This window comes from Vulpes vulpes, chromosome 9 (assembly GCF_048418805.1).
Source record: "Vulpes vulpes isolate BD-2025 chromosome 9, VulVul3, whole genome shotgun sequence".
Lineage (NCBI taxonomy): Eukaryota > Metazoa > Chordata > Mammalia > Carnivora > Canidae > Vulpes > Vulpes vulpes.
The window spans coordinates 60,634,839-60,660,122 of NC_132788.1; the positions used below are offsets into that span (position 1 = coordinate 60,634,839).

General features: G+C 45.0%; 1 protein-coding gene across 1 annotated transcript in view; it reads right to left on the reverse strand.

Moving 5' to 3' along the window:
- The window catches only part of SLC6A11 (solute carrier family 6 member 11), a 127,993-nt gene that overhangs the window by 3,269 nt on the left and 99,440 nt on the right, over positions 1–25,284 (reverse strand). Inside the window, exons 8-13 of the mRNA XM_026016942.2 lie at positions 22,769–22,893; positions 11,876–11,988; positions 8,844–8,981; positions 4,105–4,207; positions 3,244–3,344; positions 2,263–2,433 (exon numbers count right to left, since the gene is read on the reverse strand). Coding sequence (XP_025872727.2) covers positions 2,263–2,433; positions 3,244–3,344; positions 4,105–4,207; positions 8,844–8,981; positions 11,876–11,988; positions 22,769–22,893 — 751 coding nt within the window. The remainder of the gene's footprint in view (positions 1–2,262; positions 2,434–3,243; positions 3,345–4,104; positions 4,208–8,843; positions 8,982–11,875; positions 11,989–22,768; positions 22,894–25,284) is intronic.

Consider the following 25,284-nt stretch of genomic DNA (forward strand, 5'->3'; position numbering starts at 1 on the left):
TGTCCTCTTCCAGATGCTGACATGCCTAAGAGGCTGAGCCTACATTGCCTGGGTGGGAATAACAGGCCAATTTCCCTATGCTGAACACCTTCTGTGTACCAGGCACTAGGTCTTAATACAGGACAGGGATTGAGAGCATGAGCTCCAGATCAGAGGCATTTGGGGTTGAATCCCAGCTCTGTCACTTAACTGGGGTGAAAAACTTGGCCTCTCTGTGTCTCAGTTTCCTCATTTGTCAAAGGGAGAGAGCAGACACCTGCCTTCTAGGATTAACATGAGCCTCCATTTAGTTGACCTTGCCACAGATTAGCACAGATTATCCATCCTCATAGCAGTTCTCTCAGGTAAGTACCATTGACCCCATTTTTCCTTCCAGATCCCTCCTGTCAGCTGGCAGAAACTTCTGGAAGCAGAGGGAGATGAACTAACTGGCACACATTTCCTCAGTAAGGAAGGCCTGGAAATCAGTTCTTCTTCTTTTTTTAAAGAGTTTATTTATTTATTCATGAGAGTAGGCTCCCTGCAGGGAGTCCGATGAGGGACTTGATCCTGGGACTTCAGGATCACGCCCTGGGCCGAAGGCAGGCGCCAAACCGCTATACCACCCAGGTGTCCCTGGAAATCAGTTCTGCTGTCTTTAATAAACCTTGCTCTCTGCGGAGGCAGGTGTGTGAGCTTAGGCAGACGGAAGAAGCTCAGGAACATAGCCTCTCCTTCCCCCTACCCACCTTCTCTCCCACCATGCCAGGACTGAGCTAATCTCTGAAGGATTCACAAGGGGACACTGGGCATTCCTGAATACCAAAGGCTGCTGGAAGTTTGTGCAGGGGCCTGCAGGGACCAAGGACATGGTTTGGTTCCAGATCAGAACTAACCAACTGCTCTTGACCTACATTCCCTATAGGAGCCAAGGAAACTCTCTCGGGGGGCATAAGCAGGCTTGTGAGACTTTCCCTCTCAGCTTGGTCCTTCTCTATCATAGCCAACTTATGGTCCATATATATAGTGGAATATGACTCAGCCATAAAAAGGAAGGAAATCCTGCTGTTTGTGACAATATGGATGGAACTTGAGAACATGATGCTAAGTGAGATGAGCCAGACAAGGACAAACACTGTATAATATCACTTATATGTGGAACCTAAAGAAAAAACAACACAAAACAAAAACCCAACAAACAAACAAACCTAACCCAAGCTCAAAGATACATACAACAGACTGTGGTTGCCAAAGGTGGGTGGGTGGGGTTGGGGGAGTGGGTGGTAAAATGAGTGAAGAGGGCCAAAACGTACAGACTTCCAGCTATAAAATAAGTAAGTCATGGGAGATGTGATGCACAACATGGTGACTATAGATAATAATACTGTATTGTATATTTGAAAGTTGCTAAGATAATAGATCTTCAAAGTTCTCATCACAAGAGAAAGAATTTGTAACTGTGTGGTGAGGGATGTTAACTAGACCTCACTGTGGTGACCACAATACATACAAATATTAGACCATTATGTTGTTACCTAACACTAATATAATATGTCCATTATACCTCAATTTATTTAAGAATTTATTTATTTTATATTTACATTTTTTAAAACTTAAATTCAATTTGCTAACTAACATATAGTATAAGACCCAGTGTTGATTTAAAAATTTTGGCTTACTAAGTTTTGGCTGAGTGATTTCATTTTTCTGAGCTTCAGTTTCCCTACCTATTGAAGGCAGAAAATGAGGCCAGCATCCTGGTTTGCCCCAAGGATTAAAGGAGATTCATGTAGAGAGTCTAGCATGATGACGACATGGGACAGGTGTTTCCCAAGCATCAGACCCTCTCCCTATGTCCTGGGGATGGGGGGTCCTTCATGCACTAACAGATCAGTAAAAGCTACCACTTGGTCACTCTGTTCCAGGTCCCAGTCTAAGTGCTTTCCCTATAGAAACTCATCGAGTCCTTACAAAAACCTCTGTAAGTCAGGATCTGCTGTTGTCCCCATATTATAGATGAGGACACTCAGAGAAGATGGCTCAACTTCCAGGCCTCATAGAGATGACTTCACACAATGGTAATAATGAACACCTTCCAGGGAGGAGCTGGCCATGGCTTCCCCGGGAGATGTGTGAGGGCTCATTCTTGACACATTGCTCAGATAAGACCCATGGACTTGCTCCTGCTCTTCACGAGGCAGAGCCAGGGCCCGTGTGTGCTGCAGCACCCTCTGAGCCGTCCTTGCCAACCTGCCACCCACTCCCTCACCTGGGCTGTCTCACCTCAGGCAGCGTCCCCTCTGTCTTCCACATCTTGATGAAGATCCAGAGTGGGATGCAGAGCATGGAGGACAGGGCCATGAGCCAGCCGATGCTGTAGCCCCAGGTGGGATAGGTATAGATGTTGTTGTACTTGAGAGGCTTGTACTTGACCAGGAAGAAGATGAAAATGCCCTGCCAAGAGACAGGGAGAAGTCCCTGGGGGCTGGCCTTAGGTGACAGGCCTAGGCCTGCATGCAGGAGGCCAGCAGGGAGAGGGCCCACCCTGTGTGATAGCCCTGGACAGGGGAAGCCCTGTGCCAGCTCACCTGCATCAGACACACAGGGAACGGACTCCCACAGACCCCAGCACCTCATTGGGGCTGTGAGACCCTTCCCCCCACAGAAGCCTCATCCCCAGCCTCTGCTCAGTCAGGAATCTTCTAGCCCCTTCTCGGGGCTGCTTTCAAAGTGGCCTTTGCAGAACCATGATGGTTTGTGAAGATGCTCTGAGACACTTTCAATGCCAAGAACTGGGTGAAGAGCAGTGGGGTTGTGTTTTTTTTTTTTTTTTTTTTTTAATTAAACACAAAGGCCTCTCCAAGGTATGGCCTGAGGGACAAAGCATGAGCCCCAACTTTACCTCAGTTCTGTGGCTTTCTCTGTTAACAGCAAAGCAAACGTTGTCTCTCATACGATCCTTGGCCCCCATGGAGACAGGCCCCAGCCACTTAGCTTGCAGGTACAGAATCCGAGGCTTCTGCTCAGTCACATAGCAAACTGGTGGCGGAGCCAGGATCCCAGTGAGGCCCCTCCCTGGCCAAGCCCAGAAACTGTCCCCATGACTCCAACTTAGAAAGCTGTCGGGTGCTTTGGACTCTCTGAATGTACAGAGGGTCACCCAGAGGGCCAGCACCTCCTCAGTTTCAGCCTCGGCCAGGCTTGTGGCACTAGAATGGAAAAGTGGGTGAGTGGGCTGGAGGCAGCTGCTGGCAGGGCCCTTACCGCACAGATTCCGGGGGTCACAACCTTCCAGCACCATTTAATGAGCGACAATGGCCGGTAGCCAATCATGTCTTCGATGTTATCGTAGAAGCGATTGCTTCCTGTCCAGAATAAAACAGACAGGCACACACACCCCAGAGGATTTTTGTACAAGACCCAGAGGGAAGGCTAGGGCTGTTTGCTTTCCCCAGCCCAGACAAATGACAGCAGGGAATGGATTTCTCACTTAACAACTACCAAGATGTCATATATGTGAGGTTTCAGAATATACTCCAGTAGAAGAAATTCTGGTCCTTTTGAGAGGCAGGGCCAGGGCCTGGCTAACATCCTTGGGGGCAGGAAGCAGGGCTCTGGAGGGGACAGCCTGACTGGGCTGCTAATGAGTGGGGCAGCCCACAGTGGGGGCCTGTTCCCAAGCTATGCTTATTGTGGGAATATCCATCATCAAGAGTCCAGCAATCCTCATCCACTCATTTGGTTTAGGGAATAGGAGAAGCAGAAGGCGGGCATTGAATGAGGGCTGGGCACTGTGCTGGCTGCTTTGCCCACTCTATGTCCTACTTGGAGACATGGTAGGGACTGCCCCGTTTTACAGAAGGGAAAACTGAATCTCCAAGGCAGAAGGCCAGGGCCCGAGGTCACAGTGCCTGAGTCTGGAACCTCTCCTTGTGCCGTAGGGGTGTAAGAACAAGAAGCTCTCCAGACATGTGTGAAAGGCTGAGCCCCTGAGGGAAAGGAGGATGAGGTGGACACAGATGGAGACAAGCCGCAGAGAACCTGAGCCCACCTGAGCCCCAGGCGTCCATATGCTGGGCACCATGGCAGGCTGCTGGGGTGTGGGTGGGCCCAGCCTTTACTTACCATACACCCAGCCGATGCAGACACACTCAAAGATGGCCACAAAGAGAAGGCACATCCCACTGGCAGCATAGGAGTCAAAGAGCTGGAAGATGTACATGCCGCCCTGCAGAGTGGGAGGAGAGAGGGATACAAAGATACAGGGAAGGGCAGAGTCGGCTAGCTGGTCTTAGAAAGGCCCTCTGCGGTGCCCTGTGGCTACCATCAGCCAGGAGTCACTTCTACCAGGGCAGACTGCTGCTTCCTAGTCTCCCAAAACAATACACCCTCTGCACCTAAGCACCCTGAGGTTGCTGGGCTTATGATGGTTTGTGTTGCCTCTGCTCCCTAAATGTCGGAGACAACACAGAAACCCAGATATTAGAGGTTGGGTGGCCTCAGCCCCTTTCCCTGAAGGCTCTAACAGCCTCCCCACTGGCCTCTTTGCCTCCAGCCTCACCCTCTCCAGCCTTTCACACATTAGGACCTACCATGCAAATCCAATCATGTTGCTCCACAGGTTAACCTTACCCCTTGGCTCCCATCAGCCTGCCAGTCAGGGCTGCCCTCTCACTTGGCCTTGTCTCCCCTTCCTCCCAGCCGACCTCCACATGCTTTCCCATGACAGACTAAGGGATAGTCTTGCCTCTGTGCCTTTGCAAATGCTGTTCCTTCTTTACTTGGTAAGTTTCTTCACAGCTCAGCTCAAATGTCACCTCTTCCAAGAAGCCCTCTCTGACAGCCTTATTTTCTCTTTAGGCCTCTGTAGCACATTTTATGGATTCAGTTTTTTTTTTTTTTTAAATTTTAAAGTTTTCCCATTAGTCGCTCTGTTAGCTCTGGGCTTCAGCTGGGGAGGCCCCCATACCTCCTGCCAGTGTGGGGTCTGGCTCGAAGTAGGTCTCCAATAGCTGCAAGTTGAATTGTGTGGAGCAAGAGCTCTGTGAGGGAGGGATTCTGAATGGCTTGTCCCCAGCTGTGTCTCTGTTTCTGGTCAAGGACTTGGCACACAGTAGGTGTACAATCTTTGCGGGGTGCAGGGATGACATGGGCCAGCTCTGTGGTATATGCATCTGTGATGACAGACTTCAGGGACAGGCCTGGGAGGTATAAGCTCAGCTGGCCCAGGTGACCCAGGAAGGTTTCTAAAAGGGAGGGATGGTAAGGCAGGGTGGCCAGCTGCAGTTCTGGGAAAGGTTGGGATCTATATAGGCAATCTTTATAACACATGACAGCTCTGAGAGGAACACAATCAACAGCAGAAGAATTAAAAGTGGAAAAGGGAAGGAGGGTCAGTGGTGGGGGAGAGGCACTATGAATGCCAGGACAAAGCGTGGACAGCCTCCTGTGTCTGCCACAAGGAGTTACTTAGTATTAAGCTTCTGGCCTGTGCTCCCACAGCTCCTAGGGCCTGCTTCTACCTTATGAGACCACACACAGGCTGGGACAGTTTGTTTCCCCCACTCATCTCTTCAGCTGGATCTGGGGCAACATCTTGATGCCCAGAGGCCTGGACAGATAACATGAGGGAGAGGTGGGCCTGACGTGGGACATCAGGAAGTGGTGAGGACTGGTGCTAACTGGGGAGCATGGGCTGCCTCTGGCCACACAGCTCTGGTTGAAAGTTGCTAGGGGAGGCAGTCCTGAGTGCAGCCAGATGTGCAGGTTTTCTAGAAGATGTCAGAAATCCAGATTTTCAAGAGAAATCCTTCTCAATTGTTGGCAACCTATTCATGTTCCTAAAAACACAGGGAGGTAGGGATGCCTGGGTGGCTCAGCGGTTGAGCATCTGCCTTTGGTTCAGGGCAGGATCCTGCGGTCTTAGGATCGAGTCCCACATCGTATTCCCTGCATGGAGACTGCTTCTCCCTCTGCCTGTGTGTCTCTCTCTCTCTCTCTGTGTCTCTCATGAATAAATAAAATCTAAAAACAAAAAAAAGCAAAACAAAAACAAAAACAAACCAAAACCCAAACAAACACAGGGATCTCTGGGCTGTATCTGGTCTGGGCCTCCTGTCGGCGCTGAATGTGGTGGATATTCAGGGCTGTGAGATTAAGGAGCAGGTAAGAGGCTCCTCTGTGATGAGGAGTGGGCTTGGCTTTCTGAGTTAAAAGCTGAGACCATGCTCCTAACTGCTCTCTTGAGTGTCTCCTTCCATGAACAGCATGCATATATATATATGCAGCGTTCTCTCAGCACCAGGCTCTGATTGAACTGCTTCCCATGTCTCAGTCTAGGTGATCCTTATAGCATATATAATTACAAGGCAGGCCCAACTGCAGTCCTCAGTACTCATAAGGGAAACCGAGGCACTGAGCAGTGAGAGCACTTGCCACAGATCATCCAGCCAGCCAGTGGTGGGACTGAGGGTTGAACCTAGGCGGTCTGGCTGCATAGCCCATGCTCTTAATTCACCACACTGCTGTGGTGGAAGATAAAAAATTTGTGGGCTATTTTTTCCCCAAAGCCGAGCTTTAAATGTGTGTAAATGAGGGAGAAGATCCTGCCAGCAATTACTGTGAAGGCTGAGGCCGACATGGTCCATTTGGCAATTTGAACTTCTCTGGTGCAATCATTCACAGATAATCCTGCATGGAGGCAGAAGGTTGGCATGTAAAGCCCGAGTGTCTGCTGATTAATGGTCAGCACAGCGTTAATTCCTTGATGGACCCAGGGGCCCCAAGGCACCCCTGGGGCAGACCTGTGACCTCAGGTTGAAGGGTGGGCATGATGGCTCTGCGTGGCTGGGGCACCCAGGGCCCGAAGTCCAGGAGGGCACTCTGCCTGCCTGCTCCAGGCCAGTGACACCCATGCCAGTGCCTGCTCTTTTTGTACCACCCGCCCCCCCATCAGCCTCGTTAACACATCACATTAACCCCCAATTTGCATGTGACAAAGGCTCTACTTTGTGTAATTAATCAGCACTTAATGAAGCCCTGCTCATTGTAGGGCTGGTTTCCCTGTGTGGGGAGAGGAGGGATGAAAACAGGAAGTGCCACCCCATTCATTTCCTAGAAGCTGATTATCATTCCCATTAATGTGACAATGACTAGGAGCAGTAATAACACCAGCTGCCCCGCCCTGAGTGCCCACCCTCTGCCAGGCCCCAGGGCACAGAGCCGGGCAAGGCCAGCTCCTGTCTTCCTGGACCTCATGGCCTCATGGGGGAGAGATATGTGAATGGAGCCATCATTCTAAGGTGGGAGGAAGGCTAGGCTGAGCCTGGAACAGTGCCTGATGAAAGGAAAGCAGAGGAGGCTTCCAGGCGGTAGCCTCTGAGCTCAGAAGCAGAGGATGAAGAGGATCCACAGACCAACCTCAGTATCACCTTAGTTGCTTCAATAGACTGGAATTCCCTCATTTCTTTCCATGTTTCTTATAGAAGTTCTTCTTGTCTCTAGGCAACATTTCCCCCTTTTTTTTTTTAAGATTTTATTTATTTATTCATGAAAGACACACACACACACACACACAGAGAGAGAGAGAGAGAGAGAGAGAGGCAGAGACACAGGCAGAGGGAGAAGCAGGCTCCATGCAGGGAGTCTGACATGGGACTCGATCCCGGGTCTCCAGGATCACGCCCTGGGCCGAAGGCTGGTGCTAAACCGCTGAGCCACCCAGGGTTCCCCTATTTTTTTCCTTTTTAAATCAATTAATTTTACCAGTGTGGGTAAAGATATCTAATCTCACCTTCCCAAGGTACTTGGAAAAGTATCAGACAGGATGGCTGCAGGCAGGGAGAGAAGCATGGTGCTGTTAGAGTCTTAATGTGGCAGGGGGTAAGGTCATGGTGCACCCCTCCTCACCCGTGGCCCAGCAGAGACCAGAGACAAGGGGCTGGGGCTCAGACACATAATGCCTGAAGGTGCCAAACAGCCTCGTGCATGTCTGTTCTCAGTGACATTCCAGAAAAAAAGCCTGCTCTGAACTTGACCCCAAGAGCAGTACATGGTGGAGGGATCTATAGCTAACACTGTCTCTTTCACCCAGAAGTACTGTAATGGTGGATTGGGTGTTCAGATGCTCATGACTACCAGATAAACCCAGTATCTCTCTTTGTGAGTTTTATTCTCTTCTGGTAGGGATCATGGTGACCATTAGCTGAACATTCACACATGTTAAGACATTGTGCTCAGGGCTCGATGAGAACCTCCAATAATCTCCACAAAGAGGAGAAAACGAGTCCTGGAGTGTGGAGGCCGAGAAAAATTAAGGCCATTCCACCTCAAGTTTAGCATTAGCACAAGTACAGCCATCTTAGGCCCCTGTGAGTAAGAGCTAAACTTTACAGGAAAAAGCAGAATGTCCTCGGCAGAGAATCCCATATCAGAAAGACAACAGAGCTCAGATTTGCCCTCAGCAGAGAATCCCATATCAGATCTTAAGAAACTCCCCCACCCTTTCCCCCATATGGGAAAAAAAAATTCCTCCACCCCTTCTGAAAATCCCCTAGACCAGCCCATAAAAACCCCCAGCTGTACCCACTTTGGGGTCCAAGGCCCTGCTCTGCTGTGTGGAGTATCCTTGGACCCAAGCTCGAGCTTGTAAATAAACCCTCGTGTACCTGCATTGGTGTTGTTTCCTTGGTGGTTTCTCGGATTTGCAATCTTGGGCACAACATGGAGAATATCTAAACCTGGCCAGGGTCACACAACCAATCACAGAGCTGGGATTTAACATCAGAACTGCCTAACCCAGAGCCCAGGCACTCAACCTTCATGTTACCATGTTCACATTGCTTACTTGAGTCCACATCACTCACCTCTGTTAGCATCACAAGGCCCAGAAAATAGGAGACGATGGATAGAGCCAGGATGAGCAGCTCCCGGCGGTAGCCCCTCCGGAAGACCTTGGGGTACATGTCCACCACAGCGGTCACAAGGCTTTCCACGCACACGAACTAGACAGTGTTGATAGGATGGTGTCAAGCCCGAGAGGAAGTCGGTTCTTAGTGGCCCTGGCTCCAGGCAAGTGCAACAGGCTCAACCCCTGGGATTCCCTCCCACTGGGCCTTAATTTCCTTCCCAGGCTCACACTGACAGAGGACTTCCAGGATGCCAGCAAGCCCATGTAACAGATGAGAACACTGAGGCTCAGAGAGGGGAAGTAACCTGCCCAAGGGCCCTCAGCAAGGAAGTGGGAGAGTCATGACTTAAAAGGGAGTCTCCTGACTTTAAAGCAAGCACTCTTCCCCTATGCTTCCTGTCATGTGCCTATGGGCTGGGCCCTGTTCTGAGGTTAACTACTTCAATGAGATGCTGTCTGAGGCAAGATGGGAGTCTCCATAACTGTCCTGAGAGCTGAGGGCTCGGCTAGTGGCAGGCTTTGGGCAGTCTCTGTGAGCAGGGCTTCATTTCCTCATTCTCTGGGACTGTGACAATTCCCCAGTCCTTTGCTTCTGCTGGGCAAGCACCCCCTCTGATGGGTGGAGAGCAGTTGGAGGTGAGCTAGCACCTAGCTCTTAGGTTTCTGCTATGGGACTCTCTGGGCCTGGCCAGACTATGCAGGCTTAAGGCAGCATAGCTTGAGCCACTAAGTGGCTGCATCCCACCATGCTGAGACTGGGCCAGACACACAGTAGCAGTTCTATTCCTGCTCACCCATCAACACCCAGCCCAAATATCCCAACACACTGATCAGTCCCATCTCTGGGTTCTCCCAGCACTGGGCAGATCCTCTGCCTGAGTCTTTTCCGGACTGTTCCTCCTCGGCCCCAGCTTGGGCAGAACAGACCCTTCCTCTCCTCTATTACCATGCCATCCCCTGCCTCACCTCTTGGTGCCCGTGGAGCTTCTGTCTATCTCCTTACAAGGTGGGACCCTGGAGGGCAGGGACTGTGCCATTTTCATCCATTTCCAGTGGCACAGAGGATATGCTCAGAAAAGGTTTGATAAATTAATAAAAATAATAATAAATAATGGCAAATACATGGTGCTTGTTGAGAGCCAGGATCTTTTCTAAGCAGTTAACAGGAACAGGCAATCTTGTTCTAGAAACTGAGCTTTCTTTAGCCACTGTGCTAGACCACCAACAGGGAGGGAAGTAAAAGAAGTAAAGGATTCCTTTGCTGGTTACCATGTGGAGACACTTCCTTCCCTTGAGCCATTTTTTGGCCCCAAATCTTTTCCAAATCACTTGTACCTCCTCAGGAAAGGTATTTCTAGCTTCACTGTGCAGATAAAGGGACTAAGCACAGAGAGGTAAAGTGACACAGCTGGGACTCAAAACCAGCCCCATATGACTCTAAAGCCCAGGCTCCTAGCCTCCAGGTTAGCCTGCCTCTACTGCAAAGCTGGCTGCGGTCCTTTCTCCAGGGTCCTCAGGGAAGGAAGAAGATGCAATTCAGGGAACGCTGTTTATCCAGGGCCCAAATTGAAGAGACATCGGAGCACGTGGGCTAAGAGGCACGAAAACCTGGGTGCATGTTCTAGCAACTCACTCAGCCTCAGTTTCTTCATCTGCAAAATGGGGATGTCGAAAAGGGGCTCCCAGTCCATGTGGTTATTGTGACAAAGAATGGAGCATGTGGCCCAGGCATAGCAAGTGCAACACACCTGGGGGTAAGCAGAGCGGCCATCTGCCCACTAGGCCCCCAGGTCTTCCTTGCTAAGAGCATTTCAGCCCAAGAACTGGCTCTGCTCAACACCCCCAGGCACTTAGGGAGCCAAGGGCCCAACCCCCCACCTCCCTCTGCAGGACAGTCACTGTCACACACAAATTTTGCCAATCCCTTCTGAGGCCTCTGCTCACAACAATGGAAGAGAAGATTATCAGCAGAAACACCCGGTGCCTCGGCAGCTCAGCTTAGCACTTTCTGAGAAATCATCCAGGGGAAGAAATTGAACTTGGCTGGGTTGACAGACACACTGGCCATGAGGCTTGGGTGCTGAGTGACTTGCACAAGGTAATGGGTGGGGGCAGCCCCATGCCAATGGAGTCTGATAGCAGAGCCACTGGCTTTGGGTGGAACATGTCCACTGGGGCTCTTAGGGATACCTGCTGTGCTGGAACAGCAGGCAAAAGGGTAGACTTCAGAGAGTGAAGAGTGAGTGACTGGAGGCTATGGGGTTCCAGCTGGAAAATCAAGAAGAGAACTAGAGGAGGGCTGGGGTGAGTTTTATAGTGTGAGAAGATTAAGTGCATGCATTCATGGGGAGATAAAGGAAAATGTGCACAGATAAATTGCTAGTTCTAACTATACACCCTTCACTGAGGAAGGCAGGCTGCCGAGTGGAGGACGGGTAGGGAGAACCCCATCAGCAGAAGAGGGCAGGATAATGGGCATTGGGGAACTGATGGTGGTGCCGAGGACCCATGTGACTACCTGGAGCATGTCAGGGATGGGCCATGACATGAAGACAGAGGAAGGAAGGAGAAGGTATTTTTCTGTGTTTCTGTGTTCCTCACGATTTGGCTAGGACAGGGACACTTGGTGGTAGAGTCCTTGGATACCATTAATCATAGCCCTCTCTCTGAGAATTTCTTCCACTTGCTAGGTGGTGCTATTGGGCAGAAGTATTTTCACAGCATGTAAGTATTTAGCAATTTTTTAAAAACTTGGATTGGGAGTTGGGAATTCCAGGTAAGACAAAGTGCATTTGGGAAGATGTGGAAGGATCCATACAGGTGTGTCTTGGGGGAGATTGTGGAGATCACAGTGTGCTGAGAGAACAGGAGGGTGGGGATGGTGGGCAGGGCCCTAAGAAGCAGCACCAAGGTGCCACTAAGGCTCATGAGCTGCTCTAATAGCAGTGTTTGGTCTCCCTGCCCTCCCAGGCTGGGGTCCCCCCTTACCTGGCTGTCCAGGCCCAGGAAGATGAGCATCATGAAGAACAAGGCGGCCCACAGTGGGGAGAGAGGCATCATGGTGACAGCCTTGGGGTAAGCAATAAAGGCCAGGCCAGGGCCTGGAGAGGAAGGGGGGAGGGGGAGAGAGAGAGGGAAGGGGGGAGAGAGGGAGAGAGAGAGAGAAAGAGAGAGAGAGAGAGAGAGAGAGAGGTGCTGGGTGGAGTTCAGTCCCTCTTTCAACTGTTATTTTAATCCATCATATATTGAATGCCTCCTTTGTGCAGGTGCTGCACCTAATTCTCCCTCAAATCGCGTACATCTCCCAGCCACCCTATGCAGTTGGCACTTTTATGATGCCTATCGTGGGAACGATGAGGCACAGGGATGTAAGGAAGGGTCAGGAGGGGTCGGGATTTAAACCCAGGCTGGTCTGACACACAGACTTCCCTCTTCACAGTCCTATCTCTATTGTTCTCTCTGGGGCAGACGTGGGGGTGGTGGCTTAAAATGCAGATTCTCGGGCCCACCCTAGAGATTCTTATTGGGTCAGTCTAGGGTAAGGCAAGGACCAGGTACCAGGTGATTCCAATGTGGTAGCAGGAGTCCAGGTTTGGACGAATGCTGTTCTACCCCAGCCTGTCTCTTCCTTTGGTTCCTCCCCTCATTTCCACAGTCTACAACTGACTTATTTTGGCTGCTCCAAATAGAGAGCTTGGTTAGCATGTCCTGAGGATGAGCTTTATTAATATCAGGGGAGAGATACCTGATTTTCTAGCCCTGTAGCACAGTGGTCAAGGGCACAGGTTCTGCAGTCGGATGGCCTGGGTTCAAATCCTTGTTCTTTACTGTGATCTCTATCTGTTTCCTCAGCTGAAAAATGGGGATAATAAAATCCTACCTAATAAAGTGGTTTTGAGAATTCAGTAAGATGATGCAGAATATGGAAAGCACTTAAGGTAAATGTTCAATAAACATTAACTCTGATTTTTTACCTTAATTAAAAGCAACCTTCTTAAAGTCTAATTTACCTATAATAAGCACTCATTTTAAGTGTACAGTTCAATGAGTTTTGAAATATAGACACCCAGATAACTACATTCAAGATACAGAACATTTCTATTGCCCCCCTGGGGCCCTCCTCTCTATTTCCATTCCTTGTCTTAGCTCCAGGCAACCATTTATCTGATTTATTTTCACCTTATATTAGCTTTGCACATCCCATTTGGGGCTGGAATTGCTGGGTCATATGGCAACACACACTTAACTTCCTAAGAAATGCCAAAATGAAGTCCAAAGTAGGTGTCATTTACATTCCTACTGCAATGTTTGAGGGTTCCAGTGGCTCCACATTTTTGCCAACGCTTGATATTATCAAATGTGGAGTTACCATCACATGTCTTCATTGTCTGTTCATAAATCTTCTTCTGTGAAGTCCTTGTTGAGTTTGCCCATTTTATTTTATTTTTTTTTTTACTGGTTTGTCTCCTTTTTATTGAGTTGTGGGAATTCTTGATGTATTTGGTACAAGCACTTTATCAGAGAAGTGTTATCAATATTTTTTCTTAGTCTGTGGCTTGCCTTGTCATTTTCTTAATGGTATCTTGTGAAGAGCCGGAGTTTCAAACTTTCCACTTGTTTGTTGCTAGCATACAAAAAATACAAAAGGTTTTTGTTTATTGTCCTTTTATCTTGTGGCATTACTAAGTTCACTTAATTTTTGTATGGTTTTCTTAGGATTTTCTATGTGATCCATCATGTTCATGCATAAATATAGTTTTATTTTCCATTTTCCAATCTTAATAATTTTTATTTATTTTTCTTGCTTTATTGCACTCTCTAGGAACTCTAGTACCAATGGAATAAAAGCAGAAACAGCATATATACTTGTTTTGTTTCTGATTTTAGGGGCAAGCATTCAATATTTATTGGCTAGGATCAGTTTTTCTGGGCTTATGTCCTTTTTTTCTGTTCTAGTATCCAACTCAGGATTCCACACTGCACTTCATGGATGTATTTCTTTACTCTCCTCCAATCTGCAACAGATCCTTAGTCTTGTCTTTCATGATATTGCTATTTTTGAGGAGTACTTGTCATTCTTTTGCAGAAGGTCCCTCAGTGTGGGTTTGTCTGATGTTTTCTCATTAAACAGAAATTATACATTTTTGGGGAGCAAGAACAGCATAGAAGTGATGTTGGGTCCTTCTCAGTGCATCATATTGGGTGGTTTATGATGTCTGTAAACCTTTGTACTGGTGATGTTTACCTTGATCACTTGGTTAAGTTGGTGAATGCCAGTTTTCTCCACTGTAAAATTACTATGTTTCTCTTTATAATTGACAAATATCTTGGGGAGGATACTTTGAGATTATGAGAATATATAAATATATTTATAAATAAATATCCTGTTTCCAGCCAAACTTATACCCACTGATTTTAGCATCCATCGGTAGATCTTACCTGCAAAAATTATTCCTGTGGTGTTTGCTGCACAGGTTTCTATTTTCTTCATTCCTTTTACATTTATTAATTAGAATTCTTTCATAAGAGAGACCTGTCCCTTCACGCTTGTTTATTTATTTCAGTGTGGACTCCTGGGCATTCAGTTTATTCTATGGATCACAATCCAATACTATCATTATTTATTTTGCTATTCAAATTGTTCTAGGTTTTGCTACTAGGAGCTTCTTTAGATTGCTTCCTATGTCCTTTTGACATGCCTCCATTCTTTTTCTGAGAATTTACTTATTTTCTGGCACCACTAAATGTTCCAGTGTCATCATGTCTTGCACTGGAATAAACTGTTTCTCCAAGAAGCCCTGGTTCCTTTCATGGAAAGTGGTGTTCAGAAACCAAGATCTGGCTCCTGGGTATGTTCATTGCTACTGAGGTATCACTTCTTGCTGACCCTCTCAACATACAAAGAGGCATGTCTATATATCTACATGTACATACACACATATGTTTCTATATCTATCTATATTTTAAACCCATGAGTCCATCCCGACACTTGCAATTCTAATAGAGTTCATTGTAGCTTCCTCACTTTCCTTATTTGTAAATTCTTTCTCCACGAAAAATCTGTCTCTAATGATCTGTATTGACTTGTTTATTCAATCCTATCATACATTTACAAGAGTTACAGAGTTGCAAACCCATGCCCCCGTACAAATAAGAGAACAGTACAATTTTTATTTTTAGCCTTATAGTGTCCAGTCAAAATACTGTTTACTGAAATTTACTTAGGTTAGATCTTTTCTTTCCCATTCTCTTCAGTGCGGTTATTCATTTGTAATACGGTTAGGTTCATTTCTTACTATTTGTTATTTTGCTTTAATTCCACCCACAAAAAGGAACTATTTATTTTGGGTGCTATGTCAAACATTACTGTTACTATGGTTCTCTAAGACAGCTAACAAAAATATACTAAGAAAAGTACTATTTCCTTCTCACCCTTACCTAATTCCACCCTTCTTCTATCCCTTGTGCACTTTTCCCCTGTAGGTAACCATTGTCTTTATTTTCTAGTTTATCCTTCCCATATTTCTTCTGTACAGACGAGAAGACATACTTTCTTATATTTTCCTCTTATACAATGGGCAGGGTACTATAGATATTATCTTTTTAAACTTACACATCATTTAAAAAATAGCTTTCACTATCCATTTACTTTATTATTTTTATACTACTGTGAGTGAATGTTGAATTTTTCAAAGACTTTTTTAGTATCTATGAAGATAATTTTGTAATTTATTTCATTTGGGCTATTAACATGGTATATGATATTAGTGGATTTTCTAGCATTAAACCAACCTTGTATTATTCTAGGAGTAAATCCTACTTTGGACATGGTATATTACCTTCTGAATGTGATTTTGGATTCTAATATTTTCAGTTTGGGTTTGTTAATACTTATTTACTATTCTTGCATCAATATGCATGAGTGATATTTTGTTTCTTTGCATTGTCTATTTGGTGTTGGTATCAATGTCACACACGCTTCATATAAAGAGTTGAGAAGTTTTCCTTCACTTTCAATGCTCTGAAATAATTTATTGACCCCTGAAACTATCTGGTCCCTAAGGGTTTGACAGAATTATCTGAGAAACCATCTGGGCCTAATGTTGTTTACGTTTTTTGTTTTGTTTTGTTTTATTGGTGGGGTAGTTCCTCAATAACTTCGTCTATTGGCTTAAGCTTTCTAAATCAAATGTAGTCAATTGTGGCAATCTGTATTTTTCTAGGAAAATATACATTTCATTTAAGTTTTCAAATTTATGTGTAGAGAAGGAGTCTCTTGTAAGGAAGTCTCTTGTGGTTAAAAAAAAATGTCTTCTACTTCAGTGGTTATTTCCCTGTTATTATTTCTTATTTCACTATTCGTATGTTTTCTTTTTTTTCATGGCCCTCTGGTAATTTGTATATTTTTATTTTTAAAGATCCAGAATTTTAATTTGTTAATTAGATCTAGTGTTACTCTATAATTACTTCATTCATTCTTGCTTTTTATTATTTCCTTCCTTGTGCTTTCTTTTGGTTCACTTTGTTATTTTTCTGAATGGGAAATATAATGAATTTATTTTCATTCTTGTCACTTTTGTTGATAAATGTGTTTAGCGTAGTTTTACTCTTAGTTCATTTCTATTTAGTTTTCTCTTATTATTAGCTTATTTCCATCTATCTTTGTACCTCCTGCAGTTTGCTTGATAAAGATTATTGCTGTATTATTCGGTGCATATATTTTTATGTGTATTACATCTTTACTGTGAATTGTAGCTTTTACCATTAATATTTAGTGCTTTAAGGCTTGAATTTTACTTTGCCTGATATCAGGATTGCTATCATTGTTTATTCTTTTACTTTTAGTTTTTATGAATCATTTTGTTTTATTAGGTGTATCTCTTTTATGTACAGCATATATATAGGTCAAATTTGGTGAGCCAAATTGAAAATCTTTTTCTTTTAATAGATGAGTTAAGCCTATTTACATTTATCAATATGACTTATATCTTGACAAAGTATTTTATGGTTATGTATATTTTAAAATATTTGTTATGTTTCTCTAGGAGTTGTGTATTTTTTGTTCTTTTATTTACTTTTTTTTTTTTGGTACTTAGGAAGGTTTATGTTTTTGTCCTAGTAGGTTACCTTTATACTTCCATCTTTTAAAAATGTCCTTAAAACCATTATTTTCCTATTTAAACCTTTACTGCCTGGCTTTCCAGTTCCTCCCATCTCCACGCCATATCATTTGATACCACTTATGGCCCACACAACAATGAGATTTTTCTATTTTCCTCTTGCCTTTTCTCTCCATCTTGTAGTTCAGTGATTTCTACTTTGTTAAGAGTACACAGCATATTTCTACATTAGTTCTCTATCCTCTTCGCCACATTTGCTTTGGTCTTAGATGTATACTTAAATATTTTTAAGTGTTTACCATCGTTCCTTTTACTGAAGTTTTCCTAGTCATTACTGGGTTGGATGAAGCTCATTCTCTAATAGATTCCTCCAGAAAACTGATGAATATAGGAGTCTCAAAGTTCTGTTTAAAATGGTTTTTCTATAGTCTTGACATTTTCTATAGCCTTGCTTCACACTTCTTTGTGTGAATTTTTAAAAAAATGCTGCTTCATAGTTGCCTTTCTTTGTGTGCTGGTTTTGAAAAGTGTGATACCAGTTTAATTCTTTTGCCCTTGTAAGTTATTTAATCTTTTTTGTCTGGAAGCCTTGAGGATTTTATCATTATCTTTGAAAACTAGTATCTTTACCAAAATGTCTTGGAGTTGATCAATCTGGGTTAATATTCATTAGTACCCAAGAAGTCCTTTCAATGTATAGATTTAACTCTTTTTTTCTGTTTCTGAAAAGTCTTCTTGGATTATAGCTTTAAATATTACCTCTGTTCATTATTTTCTTTTTCTTCTTCAGGGACTCTATAATATGAATATTTTCTTCTTTGCTGGTCTTTCATTTCTACATTTTTACTTTTTTTGATCATTTTCATGCACTTCCTTGTACAGTGGATTTAAGCTTTCTGGTTTCCTTTTTAAAATGCCCCTTTATTGATATGATTCTTCATCAGACACCTTATAATTTATTTTTCATTTCTAAGATAACTTGGTTTTATCCTTTTTTCATTTTTCCCTCCTGAGTTCAATCAACTTTCTCCTTACTTATGCCTGTTCTCCCCTTCCCTCATTTGTTAGTTTTAAAATTCTAGTTCAAGGTATTTTTCCCCATATTCTCAGATGTTTGTTTGAGTATGTTTAATTCTGTCTGGAGTGCTGACTTAAAATTTTCCTCTATTTCATGGTTGATTTCATGGCCATTGATATGCGGGAGTTTTTTTCTTTTCTTTCTTTTTCTTTTTTTTTTTTTTTTTAAGATTTTATCCATTTCTTCATGAGAGACAAAGAAAGAAGGCAGAGACATAGGCAGAGGGAGAAGCAGGCTCCTTGCAGGGAGCCCAATGTGGGAGTCATCCTAGAACTCCAGGATCATGCCCTGAGCCGAAGGCAGGTGCTCAACCACTGAGTCACCCACCCATCCCCATATATGGGGAATTTCTATTCCTGATTTTCTGCAGTAGTTCTATATGGACTTGACTCTTCTCATGTTCATGTTCTTGGGTATTTTATAATACTCCCAACTTAATAGTGCCCACTTTTGCCAATATGGCCAAGGCCAGGTACTTTTTTTTTTTTTTTTAAGATTTTATTTAGTCATGAGACACACACACACACACACACACACACACACACACACACGAGAGAGAGAGAGAGAGGATACATTTATATCCTATGTAGGTGAATGTTTCATGTTCATTTGAAAAGAATTATATTTTGCAGTTGTTCAGTGCAGTGTTTTACAAATGTTGATTAAGCCAAGTCAATAGTGTTCAGATCTCTACATCTTTATTAATATTTTGTATAGTGTTTTAACATTAGTGAGCAAGGGATGTTAAAATCTCCAACTATGGCTGTGGGTTTGTCTATTCTTCCTTTTAGTCTGTCAGCTTTTGCTTCACATATTTTAAATGTGACATTAGGTACAAACACATTACAGATTAGATATCTTACATATGAACTGCCCCTTTTATAAACATTATGAAGTGTCCCTCCTGCTATTTCTAGTAATACTCTTTGAGTAGAAGTCTACCAATATTATATACTACTCCAAAAGTATACTCCACTTTTCTTATGCTTGGTGTTTACACAGTATATCTTTGTTTTACACTTTATCTGTGTCTTTAAAGTATGTCTCTTTTTAGAAAGCTTACAGTTGAGTCTTGCTTTTTTACTCAGTCTGATAATCTCTGCCTTTTATTTGGAATATTTGGCCTATTTGCATTTAGTGTAATTATTGACATGGGTGGGTATAAGTTTACCATTTCATGTTTTCTTTTTGTCCCTCCAGAATTTGGGGGGGGGGGGTTGTTTGTTTATTCTGTTGTTGGTTTTTTTTATTTGCCTTCTTTTGAGTAAATCAATATTTTAAAATATTCAATCATATTTTACCTAAGCTTTGTAGCTCCACTCTTACTATTTTCTAAGCAGGTGGGCCAAATATACACATCCATAACTCATCAAACCCTACCTAGAGTTAATAGTGTATCACTTAATCCTGCCGCCATAAATCTGACACTTTCACTTCTGATGACCATTTTGACATTTTCTGTCTCAAAACAGAATTCAGGACTTAACTATATCAATAATTCCAAAATGAAAATAGACAAATACTCCAATTAAAAGACATAGCTAATCAAGACTGGATAAAAAAGCAAGACCCAATTATAAGCTGTCTAAAATCTCAACCTCTAGGAGAGGGACAAAAAGTATCACAGAAACAGATCAAGGGATATGTGGGTAAGGACCACAAATCTCAGTGCTGGGATCATAGTATGACAAAAATCTGAGCCCTGTGAGAAGTGCATGTTGCCTTTTTGGCTCATTTCCTAGGTATGCTGGGATATCCCATTGAATAATCTGCCATCTAATTAGGCATTTTCCAAGTATCACTCATCAGAAAGCAAGCCCAGCTCCTTCTGAGCAAGGTGAGGTGGCTACACATTCACTTGCAATTTCTCTAAATCATAGAGGCTCCTAAGGAGAATCAGCCTGACCCACATGCCCAACAGGGGTACAGAGCAGATTTATCTGCTGGGTACATGGGAAGGTAAACCAGAAAAGACTACAGTCAGGTTGTACCACCTATAAGCTGTGTGACCTTGGGCGAACCACTTCAGGCTCTGAGTTATGGGATCCTTATCTGCAATGGGCACGGCAAAGCCTAGGGCTCCTGTTTATGTGAACAGTACCCTTTGCAGTAGAGCAGTGCAGATTCTGCACAGCCACAAGTGGAGGCCCTGATACAGCCTACCTTGCAGCAGTGCTGTGAGCATTTTGTGAGGTAGAGTATTAATAACAACCATACCAGGGGATCCCTGGGTGGCTCAGTGGTTTGGTGCCTGCCTTTGGCCCACTGCGCCGTCCTGGAGTCCCAGGATCGAGTCCCACATCAGGCTCCCGGCATGGAGCCTGCTTCTCTCTCTGCCTGTGTCTCTGCCTCTCTCTCTCTCTCTATCACGAATAAATAAATAAAATATTAAAAAAATAACAATCATCCCAGAGCCTGACAAGTGAGACAGAGTCCATCTATCCAGTGGAATACAACATAGCCATTAAAACTCATGATTGAGATCTCTGTTTACTGAGGCAGAAAGCTCCTTGTGCTTTATTATATATGGGAAAATGCAGCCTACAGAATACCAAGGATAATTTGATCTTGTTTCCATCAACACAAATATGGATATATATGCACAAAAAAAAAAAAAAAATCCTGACAGAAGAACCCCAAAGTGTCAGATTTGGAGCACAGAGTTTTTCCTTTGTTCAGATTTCCACACTTTTCTATCATGAATATGCTTTCAATTTGAGATTAGAAAAAAAATAAAATTTATTTTTAGTTGGCTCTTTTCCTTTCCATCTATGACTCTTCTCTGAATTTTAACTATAAAATTGAAATAATGATAAAAAGAAAAAAATAGTGCTGCATATATCTTATTCCACTCAACACCTAAGGTAGGAACTAGGACGTTCATTTCTTAGAGGAAGAAATGGATTCTTGGAGAAAGCAGTGCTCTGGTACAGAAGGTAATGCTCTCTATTCACAGGGCTGCCCTGTGGTTTCATGCTAGGAAGGAGCATGGGTGTTTGATGAAGTTTCAAGTACCCACAGTGGGCAGTAGGATGGCATGGTCAGAGTGTGGGCTCTGGAGCCAGATGGCCAGTATTAAATCCCAGCTGTGTCCCTTCCAGCCTGTGTAACCTTGTATAAGTGATTTCACCTCTCTGAGCCTCAGCTTCCTTATCTGTAAAACAGGAGTAGCAAAAGTGCCATGTTGGAGGGCTGAGCTGAGGATTACATGAGATAGTTCCTGCCCAGCGTCAGTACTTGCTGAGTGAGACATTTGGTCATATTAATATTCTCTAGACTAGCTCTGGACTCCTGAGTTCAACAGGGATTATCTTTCTCTCTGTGACATACATTATTCAGAGGAAGGGGGACCCTGAGGGTCACAGAGCAGAGCTTTGTGACCATGTTCCTGCTCTGATGTCCATATGCCCCACTCTGCCCAGCTTGGTGGGTTGGAGGGATGCTTCCCTATCTATGCATGCCACACAAAACAGGACCTGTGGACCAGCATTTCAACAGAGGCAGTGTGACTCCCGGGGGCGCTGGAGGTGGTTGCAATAAACGGGGGCATGACTAGCATCGAGTAGACGAGGCCAGAATGGCTAAGCTCCCTGTGCTACTCTAGACAAACTTTTCTGCCAGACATTCTTTTAGGTGAAAAACTTTAGACTTAACTGAGGTTAGAATCTGTTTCTCATAAAAACACAAACTATTTTCATATTTTTAAATAAATACACACTGAATTTTCCTAGAATTTGAACACCATGTAAATCAAGGCAAGAGTTAATTCACCATTTTGCCCAATCACCTCAGCAACAATAACTCTGCCTGTAGTGTGTTTGAAATAAACACACCTCAATCTACACTTAAGAATGTCACATTCAGGGCAGCCTGGGTGGCTCAACGATTTAGCACCACCTTTGGCCCAGGGCATGATCCTGGAGACCCAGGATCGAGTCCCGCATCAGGCTCCCTGCATGGAGCCTGCTTCTCCCTCTGCCTGTGTCTCTGCCTCTCTCTCTCTCTCTCTGTGTGTCTCTCATGAATAAATAAATAAAATCTTAAAAAAAAAAAAAGAATGTCACATTCATTGTGATTCTGCATCTAGAATAGGGAGAGGGAGAGAAATTCTCCAAGCAGAGGGACGAGTATGTGCAAAGACCCTGGGGTTGGAGGGAGCAAGTGATGTTGCCAAAGCAGACCACTGCAGTGGGGCAGTGTGAGCTTGGGGGAATGACACGGGTAGAGAAGCTACAAAGGCTGGATAACACAGGGCCTTGGGGCCAGGCTCAGAATCCAGCACTATGAGAACCTAAGAAAAGCTTGTCATCAGAGAAGGACATGTTCAGATTTGCATTTTGAAAGAAGTTAACCTGTACACAGAATAGAAAGGGCAGTAGTGGAGGCTGGAGGCCACTGAGAGGTTCCTGCAGTCCTCCTGCAGTGAGGACTGACGTGATCTGAACTGCTGGGGAGATAGTGTTCCAAGGAGGCAGAAGCTATCCAACCTGAGGATGTCTTGGATATGGGGATGAGGAGGTAACATGGTTCCTCTCCTATAGTCCTGGTTTGAGGATGGATGGTGGGGTGTTTTACCTTCTAAGACCTGAACCGAGGAGAGGAATGAGCTGAGGAGGCAGGTTGTATTTGCACTATGACCATCCATCCATCACCCAAGGCCTCCCTCGCCTTTGGCAAACTTACCTGACTCTGCCACCTCGGCAATGGGCACCCCCTGTTCATATGCCATGAAGCCCAGGACTGAGAAGATGGCAAAGCCAGCCACGAAGCTGGTGCCACTGTTGAGGCAACAAAGCATGATGCAGTCCCTGTGGGGAAGCAGCGAGAGGGGCTGAGGTCAGAGTGGGCGGAACAGGTACACTGCTCGAACATCCTGAGTTCCACAGCCACCCTGTGAGGCAGGAAGGCCAAGGTGGGCAGCCCCGTGTGCCCGTTGAAGCCGCTGTGGTTCAGAGAGGTTAGGTGGCTGGCCCATGGTCACACAGCTTCTCCTACATTTCTAGAAGATAAGGTGGGTCATGGACCAGAAAGCATGGAAGGGGGATGGGAAGGAAGAAAGCCTGGCAAGTGAGAAAATATACAACCAGTGAGAAGATAGTCAGTGACAAAGCAACACTCTTCTCTACCTCTGGCAGGAGAGGAAACCAGGGAACATGAGAGAGGAGTGCTTTCCTGGGAGTTCAAAGCAAGAAGGGCAGGAGAGGCCTCTGAGAAATGGCTGCTTCTCAGTCAGGGGAGCATCCATGGACTTTACACTAGAAGTTCCCACCAGCTTCACGCCATGCTACATACTGGAGCAGCGCTTCACGGACCTCCCAGGTCAATCCCTGTGAGGGAGCAGCCTCTGGCAGGTTGGGCTCCACATGGAGGGATTACCGGAGCAGTGACTGTCTCTCGCCCTTGAGAGGGGCTTACCAGCAAAGAAGCACCAGCATAAAGCTGTGACCCAGGAGAAATCAGAGTACAAATGATGGGGCTTTGCCAAGATGAAGACAGAATCAAGTCCTGGCCTCCCCTACCTCAGGCATTGCATCCTCCCACGGCTATACTGGGGAATCGGCCTCTTAGGATCTTCTCAGCTGCTGCACAGCAGGCACTTGCCAGTTAGGCTTATGACACACATGATGCTCCACTGCACAGGGAGGTGCTCCCAAGTGGCCCATCCAGCCTCCTGTCTCAGGTATGACTGGCCTGGGGGCCGTCCCTGTGGTGGTGATGGGCTGCCTCTGGTCACACCCTAGCAAGCCTAGGCCTCTCGTTCCATGCTCCTTTCCCCTGCCTGGCCGGCTTGTGCTGCTTATAGCAGTAAGAACTTCCTCGTGTGTATTGAACCAGAACCTCCTTCTCTGGTGAATTTTAGTTCTGCCCTTCCTACCAGCCTGGAGCTCCATCAGGTTTGGGAGATCTGAAGACAGTGGCCCTACCTCCCCTTTGAGTTTTTAATTCCTTCAGTTAATCATCCCAGTTCCTCATCCTGCTGGTGACCTGTAATACACTCCAGCTTGTCTGGCTCCTCTTTCAAATGCCATGTCCAGGACTGAGCGTGAGACTCAAGGACACAGCAGGACTCTCACCTCCTCTTCTCCTGACAGCATACTTTTTGTAATGTAACCAAAGGTTACATTAATGCTGGTGACTGTGATACCCAGTTGCCTTGCAATGATTCTGAGAATCAAGGGCATACTGGGGAAGGCATTACCCTGGGGGTCAGGAGACATGGGCTCTACTTTCCCCTGCAATTCTTTTTTCTGGACCTGACCTCACCATATGGCAAAACACTTGATAACAGGGTTTCTTGGGTCTTATGACAGATTATGTAATTTTCCAGCAAGCAGTCATCTCCCCCTACTTTCTTCCTTGGGGATGAGCATAATTCCCTGCCCCACTGGCTTTGGGCTTAGCCACATGACTTCCGTTGGCCGCAGGATATTAGCAGATATGACACAAACAGAGGCTTGAGATATGCTCATGTGACTGAACCTGTCCTTCATGCCTTCTGTGATTTGCCAGGAAAGGAACTTCCCCAAGGGAGGCTGTCCCTGCAGTCTGCAACTTACCATGTTTACACACAAAGCAGATTTGACTGGCCAGGAGACTTGTAAGCAATAAAAGCAAATGCCTGTCATGTTAAACCACTGAGTTCTTGGGGGCTGTTTGTTATACAGCATCACTATGGCAGTGAGTGACTGATTACAGGTCCCTTTAAAGAACTCTTCCAGCACTGTGAATGTAGGCTGGGCTGGCAAGCCTGAAGACTATCTGCAAGCCTGATTCCTCTCCTCCTAAAGGGAAATGCAGCTCAGCCCAGGTTCAGGGAGATTTATCCCTAATGTTGGGGTAAAGCTGCTCCTCATGCCTATTTCCTGATCTGCCTCATCAAACAGTGGGAAACAAGGTGGTCCTCCTGGTGAGGACCTCTATATAAGGTCCTATATCCTTTACTAGATATCCTTTACTTTCTGGAATTCTGGATAATTTGAATCTACAATGTGCCTAAAACACTGTGTGACTGAATTTTGAGGCTCACTTGGTCTATATCCTTTATCTATATCCTTTATATCCTTTACTTTATCTATATCCTTTATATCCTTTACTTTCTGGAATTCTGGATAATTTGAATCTACAATGTGCCTAAAACACTGTGTGACTGAATTTTGAGGCTCAGGGAGGAGAGTCACATACTCAAGGTCTCAGGACAT